General features: G+C 39.1%; 1 protein-coding gene across 1 annotated transcript in view; it reads right to left on the bottom strand.

The window, feature by feature from the left end:
* LOC128688055 (uncharacterized) overlaps positions 1-14508 on the bottom strand; it is a gene marked incomplete at its 5' end in the record, with an annotated part of 80505 nt that extends 65997 nt beyond the window's left edge. Inside the window, 2 exon segments of the mRNA XM_070083847.1 lie at positions 2949-3025; positions 14289-14508. Of these exon segments, the coding sequence (XP_069939948.1) occupies positions 2949-3025; positions 14289-14508 (297 nt within the window).
* Between the last annotated feature and the right edge of the window lie 533 nt (positions 14509-15041).

Genomic DNA, 15041 nt, shown 5'->3' with positions numbered 1-15041 from the left:
ATTATTATTATTATTATTATTATTATTATTATTATTATTATTATTATTACTATTATTATTATTATTATTATTATTATTATTATTATTATTATTATTATTATTATTATTATTATTATGTGAGCAAATCACCTGCAGGAGGTTTACAAGGCATTATCTGAATTATTACCTGCAAGTAATTTGGGTTAGGTAAGTGGGACTTAAGTCACAGCAGGTCGCTGAACTATAACTCCCTCGTTGCCCACTCCCTATCACTTTCACGAAAAGCTAGACCTGACATTAAATTTATAATTATAATATTAAAACCAGCTACTCTGGTAAATTAAAATTGTGGATTGTATATATTAGGCTTGCTGGGTACACAAAATATAATTGGTATTAACACTTACCATTTAATTACTATAGATGGATCAAACCACAACACTTGCCAAACACTTAGACCCTTGAAGATTGAGACACTTATGCAACTTTTCGGTTTTTCAGTCCATTCATCACACCTAGACCCTTCACTGGCCAGCTAGAGATCTAAATGCAAGGACTAATGGTGCACTTTCATGTGAGTGAAGTTTGCATCCCTTATCTTCTGTCATCCACATGTAATTCTTGAAGTCCAGCAAATTTCCTGTCTTCAGAAGGGGACATTAACACGGGTTCCAAATTACAAATTCAGGCCGAAAACACCCAATTGACCCTCGAGAACGCCGATCACATTGCACATCTCAGTCCAGTGTTGACACATTAAATTCAATATGGCATCTCCCCCGGCATCACTCCACAGCTCTTCAACACCCCCCCCCTCACTCGAAATTTCTCGAAGGGTCCAAATAACATTACATTTTAGTACACACTGTATTATTCATTTACATATATTATCTACATTTAGGAAATTAAGTAAAAAAATTCCAAAACAAAGATATTATACCTGTTAACTTCGTTTCTCTGAAGTCTACAAATATAACTGTCATAGCTGTAATGCCTATGTATTTTGGTAAAACTAAGCATCAAGTGTCTTTGAACACTTGGGCAGATCTATTAGAACAAATAGCCAACTGAAGGAACCCCCATTAAGTGTCATAGATCAACAATGGACGCCTGGTGTTTAAGCATGGTGGTCCAGTGGAATCGATCCTGGCGAAGCCACAGTTCTGTTAATGATTCAAAATCACTTGTTTCATTTTTCATTGATATATAGACTGTTCATGAAGGCTGGTACACCAAACAGGATGAGGCTGAAATTAGTCTCTGAGGCTCCATCACCACGAATGTCCTTGCATCAGGATAACATGCTCAGTACTGCTGGGCACCTGGTGTTTAAGGATGGTGGTATAATAGATAGAGTGAGGCATTGTTCACTTCACACAGGGATGGGCATGGGAATGCAGGATCGAGTCCTGGCCAAGCCACAGTTCTGTTAATAATATATATATATATATATATATATATTATATATATATATATATATATATATATATATATATATATATATATATATATATATATATAACACTGATCTCTGGCTGAAGGAGACTCGAGCCTACGAACCATAGGACAAGGTATGCAGTGCTTTACCAATCTACCTACACTGGACAATACCTCGGCGTGTAGCTTGCGCTACACGTTTGATCCAAGGCAGCCAGCTTTCAGGGAGAAGGCTTACAGCTTTTCATCTCATCCCCTGCATGCATCAGCCTTACTAGAGATTTGAACAATGCAAGGAATTCGCGAGAGCAGGCGAAATATACACAAACACTGATCTCTGGCTGAAGGAGACTCGAACTTACGAACCTTAGGACAAGGTACGCAGTGCTTTACCAATCTACCCACACTGGACAATACCTTGCGCTACACGTTTGATCCAAGGCAGCCAGCTTTCAGGGAGAAGGCTTACAGCTTTTCATCTCATCCCCTGCATGCATCAGTCTTACTAGAGAATTTTAACAATGCAAGGAATTCGCGAGAGCAGGCGAAATATACACAAACACTGATCTCTGGCTGAAGGAGACTCGAACCTACGAACCTTAGGACAAGGTACGCAGTGCTTTACCAATCTACCCACACTGGACCAATACCTTGGCGTGTAGCATGAGCTACACGCTGTAAGCCTTCTCCCTGAAAGCAGGTTGCATTGGATCAAACGTGTAGCTCATGCTACACGCCAAGGTATTGGTCCAGTGTGGGTAGATTGGTAAAGCACTGCGTACCTTGTCCTAAGGTTCGTAGGTTCGAGTCTCCTTCAGCCAGAGATCAGTGTTTGTGTATATTTCGCCTGCTCTCGCGAATTCCTTTCATATATATATATATATATATATATATATGCATATATATATATATATATATATATATATATATATATATATATATATATATATATATATATATATATATATATAGGATTGCTGGTGTCTTTTATCTGTCTCATAAACATGCAAGATTTCAGGTACGTCTTCCTACTTCTACTTACACTTAGGTCACATTACACATGCACGTACAAACATATATATAAACACCCCTCTGGGTTTTCTTCCATTTTCTTACTAGTTCTTGTTCTTATTTATTTCCTCTTATTTCCTTGGGGAAGTAGAATAGAATTCTTCCTCCGTAAGACATGCGTGTCGTGAGAGGCGACTAAAATGCCGTGAGCAAGTGGCTAGTAACCCCTTCTCCTGTATACATTACTAAAGCTATAAAGAGAAACTTTTGATTTTTCTTTTTGAGCCACCCTGCCTTGGTGGGATACGGCCGGTGCGTTGAAAGAAATACATATATATATATATATATATATATATATATATATATATATATATATATATATATATATATATATATATATATATATATAATATATATATATATATATATATATATATAACGTCTTCATTTCTGGAACGAAGGAAACATCACTAAATATGTTACTACGTAGATAAAGTAATAACTATGAGACTACTACCCACCATCCTCGGCAGTAGTGATGACGTCACAGGTCAGCTGGTGTTCTGCAGCCACCATCTCCCCGACACACACCTGGTACCTGTGAACCAAGACACTTAATTACGACACATACTTGGTACCTGTGACCCCAAGGCAATTACAACACACACCTGGTACCTGTGACCCCAGGACAATTACTACACACACCTGGTACATGTGACCGAAGGCACTTAACTGCCACATGCACACACACACCTGGTACCAACACTACCAACACAGCATCGTAGGCAAGTCTTTCTTCAAAATGTAGTTTTTTAGGCAAGTCTTGCCCTCCAGTACAGCTTCAGAGGCAAGTTCTGTAACCCAACACAACTTTGGCAGCAAGTATTGCTCACCGACACTGCTTTCTCGGCAAGTCTTGCCCTTTAACATAGCTTCATAGGCAAGTCTTGCCCTCGAACACAGCTTCGTGGGCAAATATCTCTTTTCAGCAGAGTTTATAATGTAAATCTTACCCCTCTTCCCTCCAACACAGCTTCATAAGCAAGTTTTGCCCTCCAGCAATAATCGGTAATAAGAATGATCGGTCAAGTTGAGTATGCTCTTGAGACTTGTAGCACATATAGTACTCAGTATAAACCCCATCGACATATTCGGTAAATTACAAATACTTATTCGTGTTATCCTCACCTTAATGACTTATACTGCAATTAATTCTAATAATTTCGTATTTCTAAAATTAAGCAGTTTTTAATGTATTTTTTATGCTAACAATTTATATTTCAGATTTACTCTGAAAGAATTCTTGGGTGAATATATCAAGTGGTGGTATATTGTTGTGTCTTTAGACAAAATGTACGCTTTTCCTTATGCATGTATATGTATTTTTTAATTTAATATTATATTGCTTATGTTATTTCCGTTAGCAGCCAAAACTAAAATATGATTTATAGTATTAGCCGTTTTTCATATTTAGCTACATAAATATGTAAAATGCTTTACAAAATATACTTTGTGTGTTAACAGTTTTGAGGTTCTTACTTGCTATCCCACTCAGCTACACGCTTTCTCGTTCGTGTGTCAATTAAGGGGCATCCGGGAAATTCGTCAAGCTGGGATCAGACTTTACCTGACGCCTGCATCTGCTATGATCATCCCTTTTCACTTCCTGGACATCGGCGAGGCAACACCTGTTTTGCAAGGGCAAGGAAGGTAAGGCAAGGCGAAACACCTGTCTTCTGTTGTCTGATAGAACTTTGTTCTCCTGTGATGTAGACTCAGTTTTATGGCAGAGTATGATCTCGTTAGTGATCATACTCTGCCCTTGTCTTCTTCAGGACTATGTTCTCGAAGTCTAATTTAGAATTTGTGAAATTTGACAACTTATAGTTGGGTCTCTTGAAACACTCAATAAGCTCCAGGCCCAGAGTCTAACTCTATAACTTGCTCAGACCAAATTTATGCAATGTGATGGTAGAGATTTGAAAGTTGCTGCTCTCAGATTCAGTAATTTGGGAGTATTATACATTCTATGGCAGACTTGCTGATTGCTCTCAGTTAGGTAATTTTTTGTCTTTCTTCCTCGCCATGCTGCAGTGTTGCTTAGAGCTATTTTGTATATGTTACTGCTTGGTAAACTGAAAGAATCATTGGTTCAAGTAAGCTATGCATATTCCATCTCTGTGGTCAGAAGTTAGGTCATTTAGGGACTTTTTGGTTTTGTCAGTCACATTCGTTGCTGTGTCAGCCACACCGTTGATGCTCATACACAGTTTTCTTATTCTAATACTTATGAGTACTCTATTGTACAGTATGTGACAAGAAGCATAGTTAATTATATATATTGGGGAAAATACTGTATATTCTCCAAAAATACCGTGTATTTTGTATGTAAATTAGTGTAATATATTGTAGGTAATAAAAATTAATTTGTAAATAAATAAAGAACCAGCAATGGGTGAGCGTCGCTGGGGAGGAGACGCCATTGTTTTGAATGGGGCAAAGACACGTTAGTGAAATGTGCATAAATTTTCGTCACTCTAGGGGTTATATTGGGCTTAAAACCTCTCAAATAGGAGCCGAAATTGTTGGATTTGCAGTCCTGCATAACGTGATCATTAAGCAGATGGACAGGACAGCTTCGGAACCCCAGCTAAGTCATGTCTATTTTGTGTTGAAATTCTGGCCAGTATTTTCTTCATAAATTTAGGCAGGGGTTTGTATGACACACTGTAATCTCCAGACTAATTGGTGAGTCTCATTATTATAAATTCTCCTTCAATGTATATGTATTCACATTTTAAAGTTAATATACAGTTCACATATTTATATTAATGTTTTTACCAGAATTCCTGGTGATGTATATTTCATTTGAAATTATTATAGGTCCAGAGTGACTTGTGGAGAGATAGATTATCGTAGGTACCGAAGGAGGACACTTTTTGCGACCTAGGTGTCCTAAAATTCCTACTTGTCTCTGTAACCTTGATAAAGAATAATTATCTTTGTTACCATTTACTGGTATGTATTTTATGAGTTACATCCAGGTAAATTTAATTTTCCACACACACACACACACACACACACACACACGGATAGCGTTCCGATACCTCAGTAAGGAGTCGTTCAAGACCCTGTATACCATTTACGTCAGGCCCATACTGGAGTATGCAGCACCAGTTTGGAATCCACACCTAGTCAAGCACGTCAAGAAATTAGAGAAAGTGCAAAGGTTTGCAACAAGACTAGTCCCAGAGCTACGGGGATTGTCCTACGAAGAAAGGTTGAGGGAAATCGGCCTGACGACACTGGAGGCCAGGAGGGTCAGGGGAGACATGATAACGACATATAAAATACTGCGCGGAATAGACAAGGTGGACAAAGACAGGATGTTCCAGAGATGGGACACAGACACAAGAGGTCACAATTGGAAGTTGAAGACTCAGATGAATCGAAGGGATGTTAGGAAGTATTTCTTCAGTCATAGAGTAGTCAAGTCATGGAATAGTCTAGAAAGTGAAGTAGTGGAGGCGGGAACCATACATAGTTTTAAGGCGAGGTATGATAAAGCTCATGTAGCAGGGAGAGAGAGGACCTAGTAGCAATCAGTGAAGAGGCGGGGCCAGGAGCTATGACTCGACCCCTGCAACCACAAATAGGTGAGTACACACACACACACACACACACACATATATATATGCAAAACAACCACTCTGAAAGAATAGAGAAATTCCAAGCGCTTTCGTGACTACTCACATTATCAAGGAACTATGAAAGTAAAGCATCCAAGGAAGCTATATAAGGGGTCTGGCCAGCACCTCACTATCAGATCCCACAACGGTTAAACACCTGACGCGCGCCGACCCAACTTAGATAGGTCCTTTGCACAACTCACCAACAAACTATTCTACCCAAGAAAATTAAAAAATTATTATTTGTCCAGTGTATTATTAAATTCTTCCCAAATTCTATTAATTATAAATGGATCTAATTTATACAAACCAAAGGAAATATTCATATTATTGTCAAAACTGCTTTTTATGAAACAAGATTCAATAATATTCCTGTCGACCATGGACTTGCTTGATACTACTTTCTCAACTTTTTGAAAATCAATTGGATGGTTAAAATCTCTTACATGAATAAATAGAGCATTGGAATCTTGTCCAGTTCTAATGCTATATTTATGTTGTTTTAATCTTAGTTCGAGATTTTTACCAGTTTGACCGTAATAAACTTTATCGCAAATTTTACAAGGAATCTTATAGACACATCCATCAGCATTTTGGGGGGAATTCTTTATCAAAAGTTTTTTTACTGTATCAAGATTTTTGAATACAACTTTAATATTAAAAGTCTTAAGAAGAGAAGGCATATCAACCAAGTTTTCATGGTAAGGGAGAACCAACATATTTTTAGTTGAATAAGGCTGGCTGTCCCTTTTTGGATTGTAAAAAGTATTTCTAGCAACTTTAAAAGATTTATCAATTACATTTCTTGGGTATTTTAAATCATTACCTATTTCATAAATTTTGAATATTTCCTCATCTATGAACTCAGGACTACAAATTCGTAAAGCTCTCAAAAACATTGATGAGAAAACAGACAGCATCAAGATAAAGTCAAACTGTCTGTTTTCTCATCAATGTTTTTGAGAGCTTTACGAATTTGTAGTCCTGAGTTCATAGACGAGGAAATATCCAAAATTTATGAAAGTGTTAGTAATATTAATGCTATCACGAAAACAGTTCCTTGCTGTTATGAGAGCTGACTTGCAGCATTATGCTGTGAAGCTGTGGCCGCCAAACAATAAAATATAAATGCTTAGCATGACAAGGGGCTCTTCAAAAAATGTGTACAAAGAAATATTATCCCAAAATTGCAATAACTCTCTGGATATTTTTGAGAACATGACTTTTTTTATGTTGACATTATCATAAAAACACATGAAAAAGATAAGAAAATTTATCCTCACATCAGGAATGTGTTCTATGGATGTTTGCTAGATGCTTCCCATTCCTTGCATACATACCAAGCCTACTGTAAAATTGGCTTCAGTTGTCTCTGTATAAAATCTTCCCTTCAAATAGAACAATTGTTATTGCACGTATTACTGCCAATTAATTTCACCCGATCTCATCCTCTACGATGCTGCAAATGATGACTGATACCAACAAGTGTGCAAGTGAGACATTTATGGAATTAAGTGATTACATTTCTACTTAGTGTTTGTTTAATATTTTCGAGATGAATCTGCATGTGTTTTGAGCGATGGTGGAAGTCAAGGTTAGAGCAGATTCCAAACATCATCTGCGATTATGTCTGATTCACTGACGAAATATTTGGCTTCCTGGAACTTCATGAGATGATATGAGGTCGTTACTGCCTTTACAAATTCAGTTGATAATTTTACCCTAGCAAAATTCTCTGTACGTTTTATTTTGGATAAAAAAGAGATGAAGGACCAATAGGACCAACGTCACTCGTGCACTAGCATGGGACAAACTTACTCGAGATATGGAATATGTCCCCCTAGCTAAACTTTTTCCAGCTGACTATCCCCTAGCAAGGCTTGTTCCTCAGGGTGAGGTCTGGAAACAAACTACTGTGCAGCAAGATGATTGGTTACCAGTAAATAATGACAGTCTAAGAAATCTGAAATCTAAAGACAAGGCTAATAATTTTAAATTTACCTTACTCTATAAGCATCAGTATGATCACTGTGGGAAATTACCTGCATGAGGTTTACCTGAATTATTACATGCAAGTAATTTGGGCGAGGTAAGTGGACTTAGTGACAGTAGGTCGCAGAACTGTCACTCCCTCGATGCGCACTACACCACTCTCAAAAAAAAGCTAGACCTAATATTAAATTATTAAATTATTAAACATTAATACCAGTAATGGCAAATTATAAAATAATGTGAACTGTATATGATTAGGCTTCCAGGGTACACAGCATATAATTATTGTACATAAATTATAATGGTGTTATTAGAAAAGAAATTCGTATTACCACTTACCATTTAATTACTGTAGATGGATCACGCCACAACACCTGCCTAACAAATAGAATTCTACACTGGCCAGCAAGAAATCTAAATGGAAGGACTAATGGCATAATTCCATGTGTGTGTACTGACACAGTTTTCTTATCTTTCGTCATCCACAGGTAATTCTGAAGGTCCCGCAAATTTTCTGTTCCAGTTCTTCACAAAAATTTCTTCACACAAAATTCCTCGAAGGGTCAAATCAGGATCATTTTAATACACAATTATTATATTATTAAAATTTACACATGCTGAATTTGGGAAAATTCAAAATTTTCCACAATCACTACGTTATTATGGACAATATAGATATCTTACCAATTAAGGTTTTGACTATTCTTATAACCGATGACCACTGTATAATCACTATAGTGACTCGAGAACAGCTACCCTAGCTAGTATTTTCATTCACCTACAACGCTTCATAGACCACTGAATGGGCTTCTGGTACTTCTGCTCTTCTCTGGTTGTTCAGGAATCTATACTTTTCATCGGCCGGGAATGAGGACCTCCAAGCATTGACAGACTTATCATAGGTTAAGCTCAGGGAATTAGCCTTCAATCCTCTCGTGTTTGGAAATGATAATGGCCGCTCTTTCCAGCCTCTCCCAGCCAGACGACCCGCAGTTCAAACATATATACAATTTCAGCTAATTAATATTATTCCCTAAGGCGACGACCTCATATATCCCTCTCCAATAATCTTGGTTATTCAATTAACTAGTGCTTAACCCTCCTTGAATTTATAATGAAGCTTAAATCCCCTGATGGAGGTGTTAATATATGTATATTTCCTTGAGCCCGCACAACATTGCTTGGTTCCAGTATTCACTGTTTCCTAAATACTCAATATTAAAGACTTGGTGGGTATAAATTTAGGTAGGCAAAAATTCCACAGAAGTAATGTGTAAAAAATTCATTTAATATTTTTGGGGGAATCTATTTTCAGTTTGTAAATTCTTTGCCAAGTTTCAATGTGCATTTTTCCATTTTGTTTTTCCATTATATTACACTTTAAATTCTCTACAAATTTGTAAAAAAAATATATTTTTAATTTTAATTTTATGAGATTGGTAATAGCAAGTGTGGCAGAGAAATTTATTTGCAAACCTTACGTATGAAATAAAACTGAGCAAATTGTCACCTACAGAGTTCAGTAGTCAAAATTTCTGAGCGAAATACATTAGCATTGAAAGTTTGAAGACAATCAGAAAGACATTGGCAAGTTGTTGCATATAACCAGGTAATAAATTTTCCAAATTTCTTCAATAAAATCTGTAAATTGGCAGTTACACAAACAAAAGCCAATTAAGCTTGAAGATTGAAGCCGATCTTCATTTATTTCATGGAATCAAATTCTCAATTTCTTTAACAAAATTGTGACTTGCAGGACCCAACAACAAAATTAATTTTTATTTAAGTAAAACACACCAGCGCTAAAAAAAATTAAGATTTTGTTCAGAGTATTAAGACTGAGTGTTAGTTACCCAAATCCAGGTTGTCATCGGGGATTCTCTTATTTCCACTGGTGTCCTTGAAACCCCAGGATGCGACCCACACTTGTCGGCTCACACCCAGGTACCTACTTATTGCTGGCCCCTCAAGGAAGGTTCCTTGACGTTGATGAGGGGCTCTTGATCTAGAGAATTGGATCTATTCTCCAGTTGCCTGAATTAAGCCTGAATACCTTCCACATCCCCCCACAGGCACTGCATAATCCTATGGGTTTAGCGCTCCCTTTGATTATAATAATAATAATAATAATAATAATAATAATAATAATAATAATAATACTTATTGCTGGGTGAGCAGGAGCAGGTGGTATAAAAGAAGCCTGTCTAACGTATCCACTAGTACCGGAGATCGAACCCTAGTCCCCCAGCGTGCGAGCCGAAGGCAGCTACCAAGTGAGCCACGAGAATAGACATTTTCCAATTATCGCAAGGAAACCAATAATCCTATTTTTTTTTTTTTAACTTTGAGAGACAATTCTCAAGTTTAAACTTATCACGAAGTTTAATATACTAATGAGTCATCAAACCCTAAAATAAATCGGTCTTTAAAGCTTAAAGTTTTTCAGTAAAGACATTCTTACATTATCTTGCGGGAAAAGAATGACTTACAATTTTGTTAATGAGAGTGACAACTTAGTATCAACACATTCCAATAACTGTGAGAACCTTTTCACCAGGTAGAATATTTCTGCGTTGAAATTTGGAAGAGGTATTCTGAAGTTATTGAGTTAAAACTACTAAAAATCATTTCTGAAACTATAAAGCTACACATCCTAGTAAGCAACCTAGACTCTCCCTACATACTGGACGCCAGAGTGGAAAATCTGAAGCCAATCAGACCACAAGATAAACAATTATGAATGAAAACCTGGGAAGATAATACCAGTTAATTAAAATGATTACCTCCCACTCCCCAGGCGTTGTATAAGTCATTAATGTTTAGCTCTTCCTATGAATAATAATAATATTATTATTATCAAAACTAAACGCTAAACCCACGAGGGTCATACAGCATAACAATAATAATAATTTAGCCCTCGCCCCTAAGTGCTTTACTACCCATGGGTGCAATGCTTACCAGTAAATACAGTTAGATGTATTTCGGTCGCTGCACGATCCTAGAAAGGTATCCCCCTAGCAAAGGTATCCCACTGGCAAGACACAGTTGCTCTACACTCAACAAGTTTTCCTTCGATCCCCGCTGGGGAGGGGAATTTATATTCTACAAGCCCCATCTCCTTTCACACAATGCTGTCGCATTGTGTGAAAATTAAGCCTTTGAATGGAATAATCAATGACTCCTCGAAGCTAGCTTTAGCTACTGCCGTTAGGACCTGCCTGCAGGTCAAATTTACAACAATCCACTCTCTGAAGGACTTCTTCATTGTCTTCTGCACAGACGACAATGAAGCACCAAAATTCATGGACGACCCTTCAATCAAGACCCTACAAACAGGACAATTCACCATATCCCCGTCTCTTGTCCAGTCTTTGTGAAAAGACTGGACAAGATCGTCACGTCTCCCTCAACTGAAGCAATAAAGACATCTATCGAGGAACAAAACACCTGGGCCTCTGTAGAGAGCATCTCCAAGATCCCGGTGGCCTGGTGGCTAAAGCTCCCGCTTCACACACGGAGGGCCCCGGTTCGATTCCCGGCGGGTGGAAACATTTCGACACGTTTCCTTACACCTGTTGTCCTGTTCACCTAGCAGCAAATAGGTACCTGGGTGTTAGTCGACTGGTGTGGGTCGCATCCTGGGGGACAAGATTAAGGACCCCAATGGAAATAAGTTAGACAGTCCTCGATGACGCACTGACTTTCTTGGGTTATCCTGGGTGGCTAACCCTCCAGGGTTAAAAATCCGAACGAAATCTTATCTTATCTATGGTAAAGATTACATTCTCAGATATCTCCAAGGCTGCCCATGGCTGACCGTCTGACCATCTCATATTACCACATTCACCCAAGCCATATAGAACCAAAACGCTTCACACATATCTCCGATTCCTGGACCTGCTACTCCAATAATCACACCATCAAGGATTGATCCAGCAAGGATAAGAAGCTTTGTTCAAAATGTGGGGATGATGGACACGAATTCAGATCCTGCACCATCACCACCGCTCCATCATGCCTTAACTGCAAGGGTAATCATCATACTCTTGCAGCTAAGTGCCCGCTCAGGAAAGAAATCATATTCAAGAAAACTAAAGACGATCTGAAGAACATCTCCAATTCGCCGACATACGCTGCAATAACCAAACTACAAGCCGACACCACCAAGATTCTACACGTCACTCTACAGACACCTTCGCCCAGCAACTACCTCTCTCCACTCCCCGACGTTGCTCCCTCCAAGGTACTGTACTGCATGGTGTATGCGCACCTTGCAAATGCAGCAAACCCCGGCACTTTCAACATCACTATTAACAAACTATTCCGTCTGAACAACATGCCTGCCTTCAATTTTCCAGACTCCACACCTTCAGTCGACATCCTCAAGATCCTTCCCAACGCCGTGAACTTCACTGCACCTGCAGACCTGTCCCCTGCTCCTGTAACTTCTATAACCACTTCCACCGCTGACAGCGATGATCATGCTGCCTCAACCATCGTATCCCACGTCTCCCAACCTGCTGTTACACCACCATTACACATCTCCACTGCTCCTGTCGACCCTCAGTCACCTGCTGCCACCAATGTAGACTCGCCCAATGAATCCACTCCAGAAGATAGCGACGACTCCAGTACACCCTCATGGGAAAACCTTACCTTCTACACTTCTTCAAATACTGACACCATGACCTATACTGAGCCTTGGTGCTGGAACAGTCAAGTATGCCTGTGAATCACTTCTTGACTTTACACTCACCCAAGTTCTTGAGTTCATCAAGCCTCTTCGTTTCACCTTTAGTAACAAGATTAAACTATACAACCTCTCCAAGAGCAGTTTCAAAAAGCTTGAAAATGGTTCCACTGCAAACCTGCCTCCTCAATTACTCCTATAACTCCCACCTGTGTGCTGCTCTCTGATGTTCCTTCTCCTGCTACCTAGCCTGCTGCCAGCCACTCAAGATTCAAGACTTCAGCTACCACAAGTTCGATGCAACAGACCTTGCTATTCCTGTTTCTCAATTCTACCCCACGAGCGCCTAGCTGCTAGGCTCTTTCTCTACGACTGTAGACACGCCTCTCAAACGCTATTCTTCGTCTGTCCCGTATCCCCCGCTCACTCCATTGGGAGTCTAAGACTCCCTAAACTCTTGTCTGTCTGTCTGTCTGTCTGTCTGTCTGTCTGTCTGTCTGTCTCATGTCCTCCTCTGTCCTGTAACTAACCTGCTGCTACAAGACCAACGCAACTGAATATCCAGTTTGATAAATGTACGATATAGCGTTTCCCTCTTCACTCATTTTCTAGATTAAATGACCGAAATTAAAAAAAAACTAATTCCTACTGCGTTTCCAAAAATCGCGGCCCTCAACACTGATAATGGGGTTGTACCTATTACCAATTCTGACGTTGATGACTAATGTACTTCCTGTCACAGCCCCCAGGCAGCCCACCCACACCTTCGTCTTTCCATTCTTGCAGCAGAAAGTTTCACATCTAGTGTCCGTTAAGCCTGGCAAGTACTACCCGTAAAGCCTAACTCTAATAACTCTTGCTTGGAAGGATTACTCTAATGCTTCCTGAAGAGCTTAATATAACTGATAAGTGGAAAACCCTTTTCTGAGGACTGTTGCCTTGAAAACCTACTCTGATGATTGCTGTCCAGAAAGCCTACTTTTACATTTGCTGCCCAGTAAGCCTACTCTCCATAAGTTAAAAAAAATACATAGAATGACATTCCACGCAACATTCCACATGATGCGTGGAATGTTTTTAATTTGCTTCTGAAATACTCTACACTTAGATCCTGGAATACTTTATATCAAGTAGCTGGAATATTCTTCACCACGTTCCTGAAACACACTATTATGTGCTTGGAATACTCTATTCCATGTGCCTCGAAGTCTTTAACTTATGCCTTGAATTCTCTCTACCTTGATCCTGGAATGCTTTAAACCTTGTGCTTGGAATACACTTTTAGCCTGTGCGTAGAATAACCTATATTTTCTGCCTCGAATTCTCTTGACCTTATGCTAGAATACACTTTACGCAGCGCCAGGGACACACTTTACCTTGTGCCTGGAATAATTTGTACCTGTGGCTGAAATGCTTGGTACCTCTTGCCTGGAATATTCTTTACCTCATGTCTGGAATATTCTTTATATGGTGCCTGGAATGTTGTGTACCTGGTGCCTGGAATGAGGCCTCTGATGACATGCTTACTGGAGGCGAGGCTGGAAGCATGACCTGGATGTCCCACACGACCATCCACCCTCCTCCATGTGATCCTGAATCCGATGCGAGATATACGAGGCTGCTCCAGAGTCTGGAGACCGGGTGTCTCCCCCCACACCACAGTGACGTTCTTACTGTGTACTGGACCCATCACCAAGTACAGCCACGGACCTGCAAAACAACAACAGATACAACCACTTCCTTGTGACACATCAGACACAAACACTAGCCTGCAAAACAACATCAGGTACAACCACTACCTTGTAACACAACATTAGATGCAACCACTACCTTGCAACACATCATCAAATACAACCACTTCCCTGTAACACAACATCAGATACAACCACTACCCTGTGATAAATGGTTTGAAACCCGACAAGTTGAAGATTGAGACACTTATGCAACATATGGGAAACTTAATAAAGTTTCCCATATGTTGCAAAAGTATCTCAATCTTCAACCACTACCCTGAAACACAACATCAGATACAACTACGATCCTGTAACACATTAGATACAACCATTACCCTGCAGCACAACATTAGATACAACTGTCCTGCAAGAAAACATTACCAGGTGCAACTATGGTCATGCAACAAACACCTGGTACAACCATGGTCAAGTAACACAACATCACTAGGTACAACCATGTTCCTAAGATATAGCATCATGTATAAACTACTGTTCTGCAACGCATCACTA

The sequence above is a fragment of the Cherax quadricarinatus genome, chromosome 10 (genome assembly GCF_038502225.1).
Source record: "Cherax quadricarinatus isolate ZL_2023a chromosome 10, ASM3850222v1, whole genome shotgun sequence".
NCBI lineage: Eukaryota > Metazoa > Arthropoda > Malacostraca > Decapoda > Parastacidae > Cherax > Cherax quadricarinatus.
This window is presented reverse-complemented; position numbering and strand designations above follow the sequence as displayed.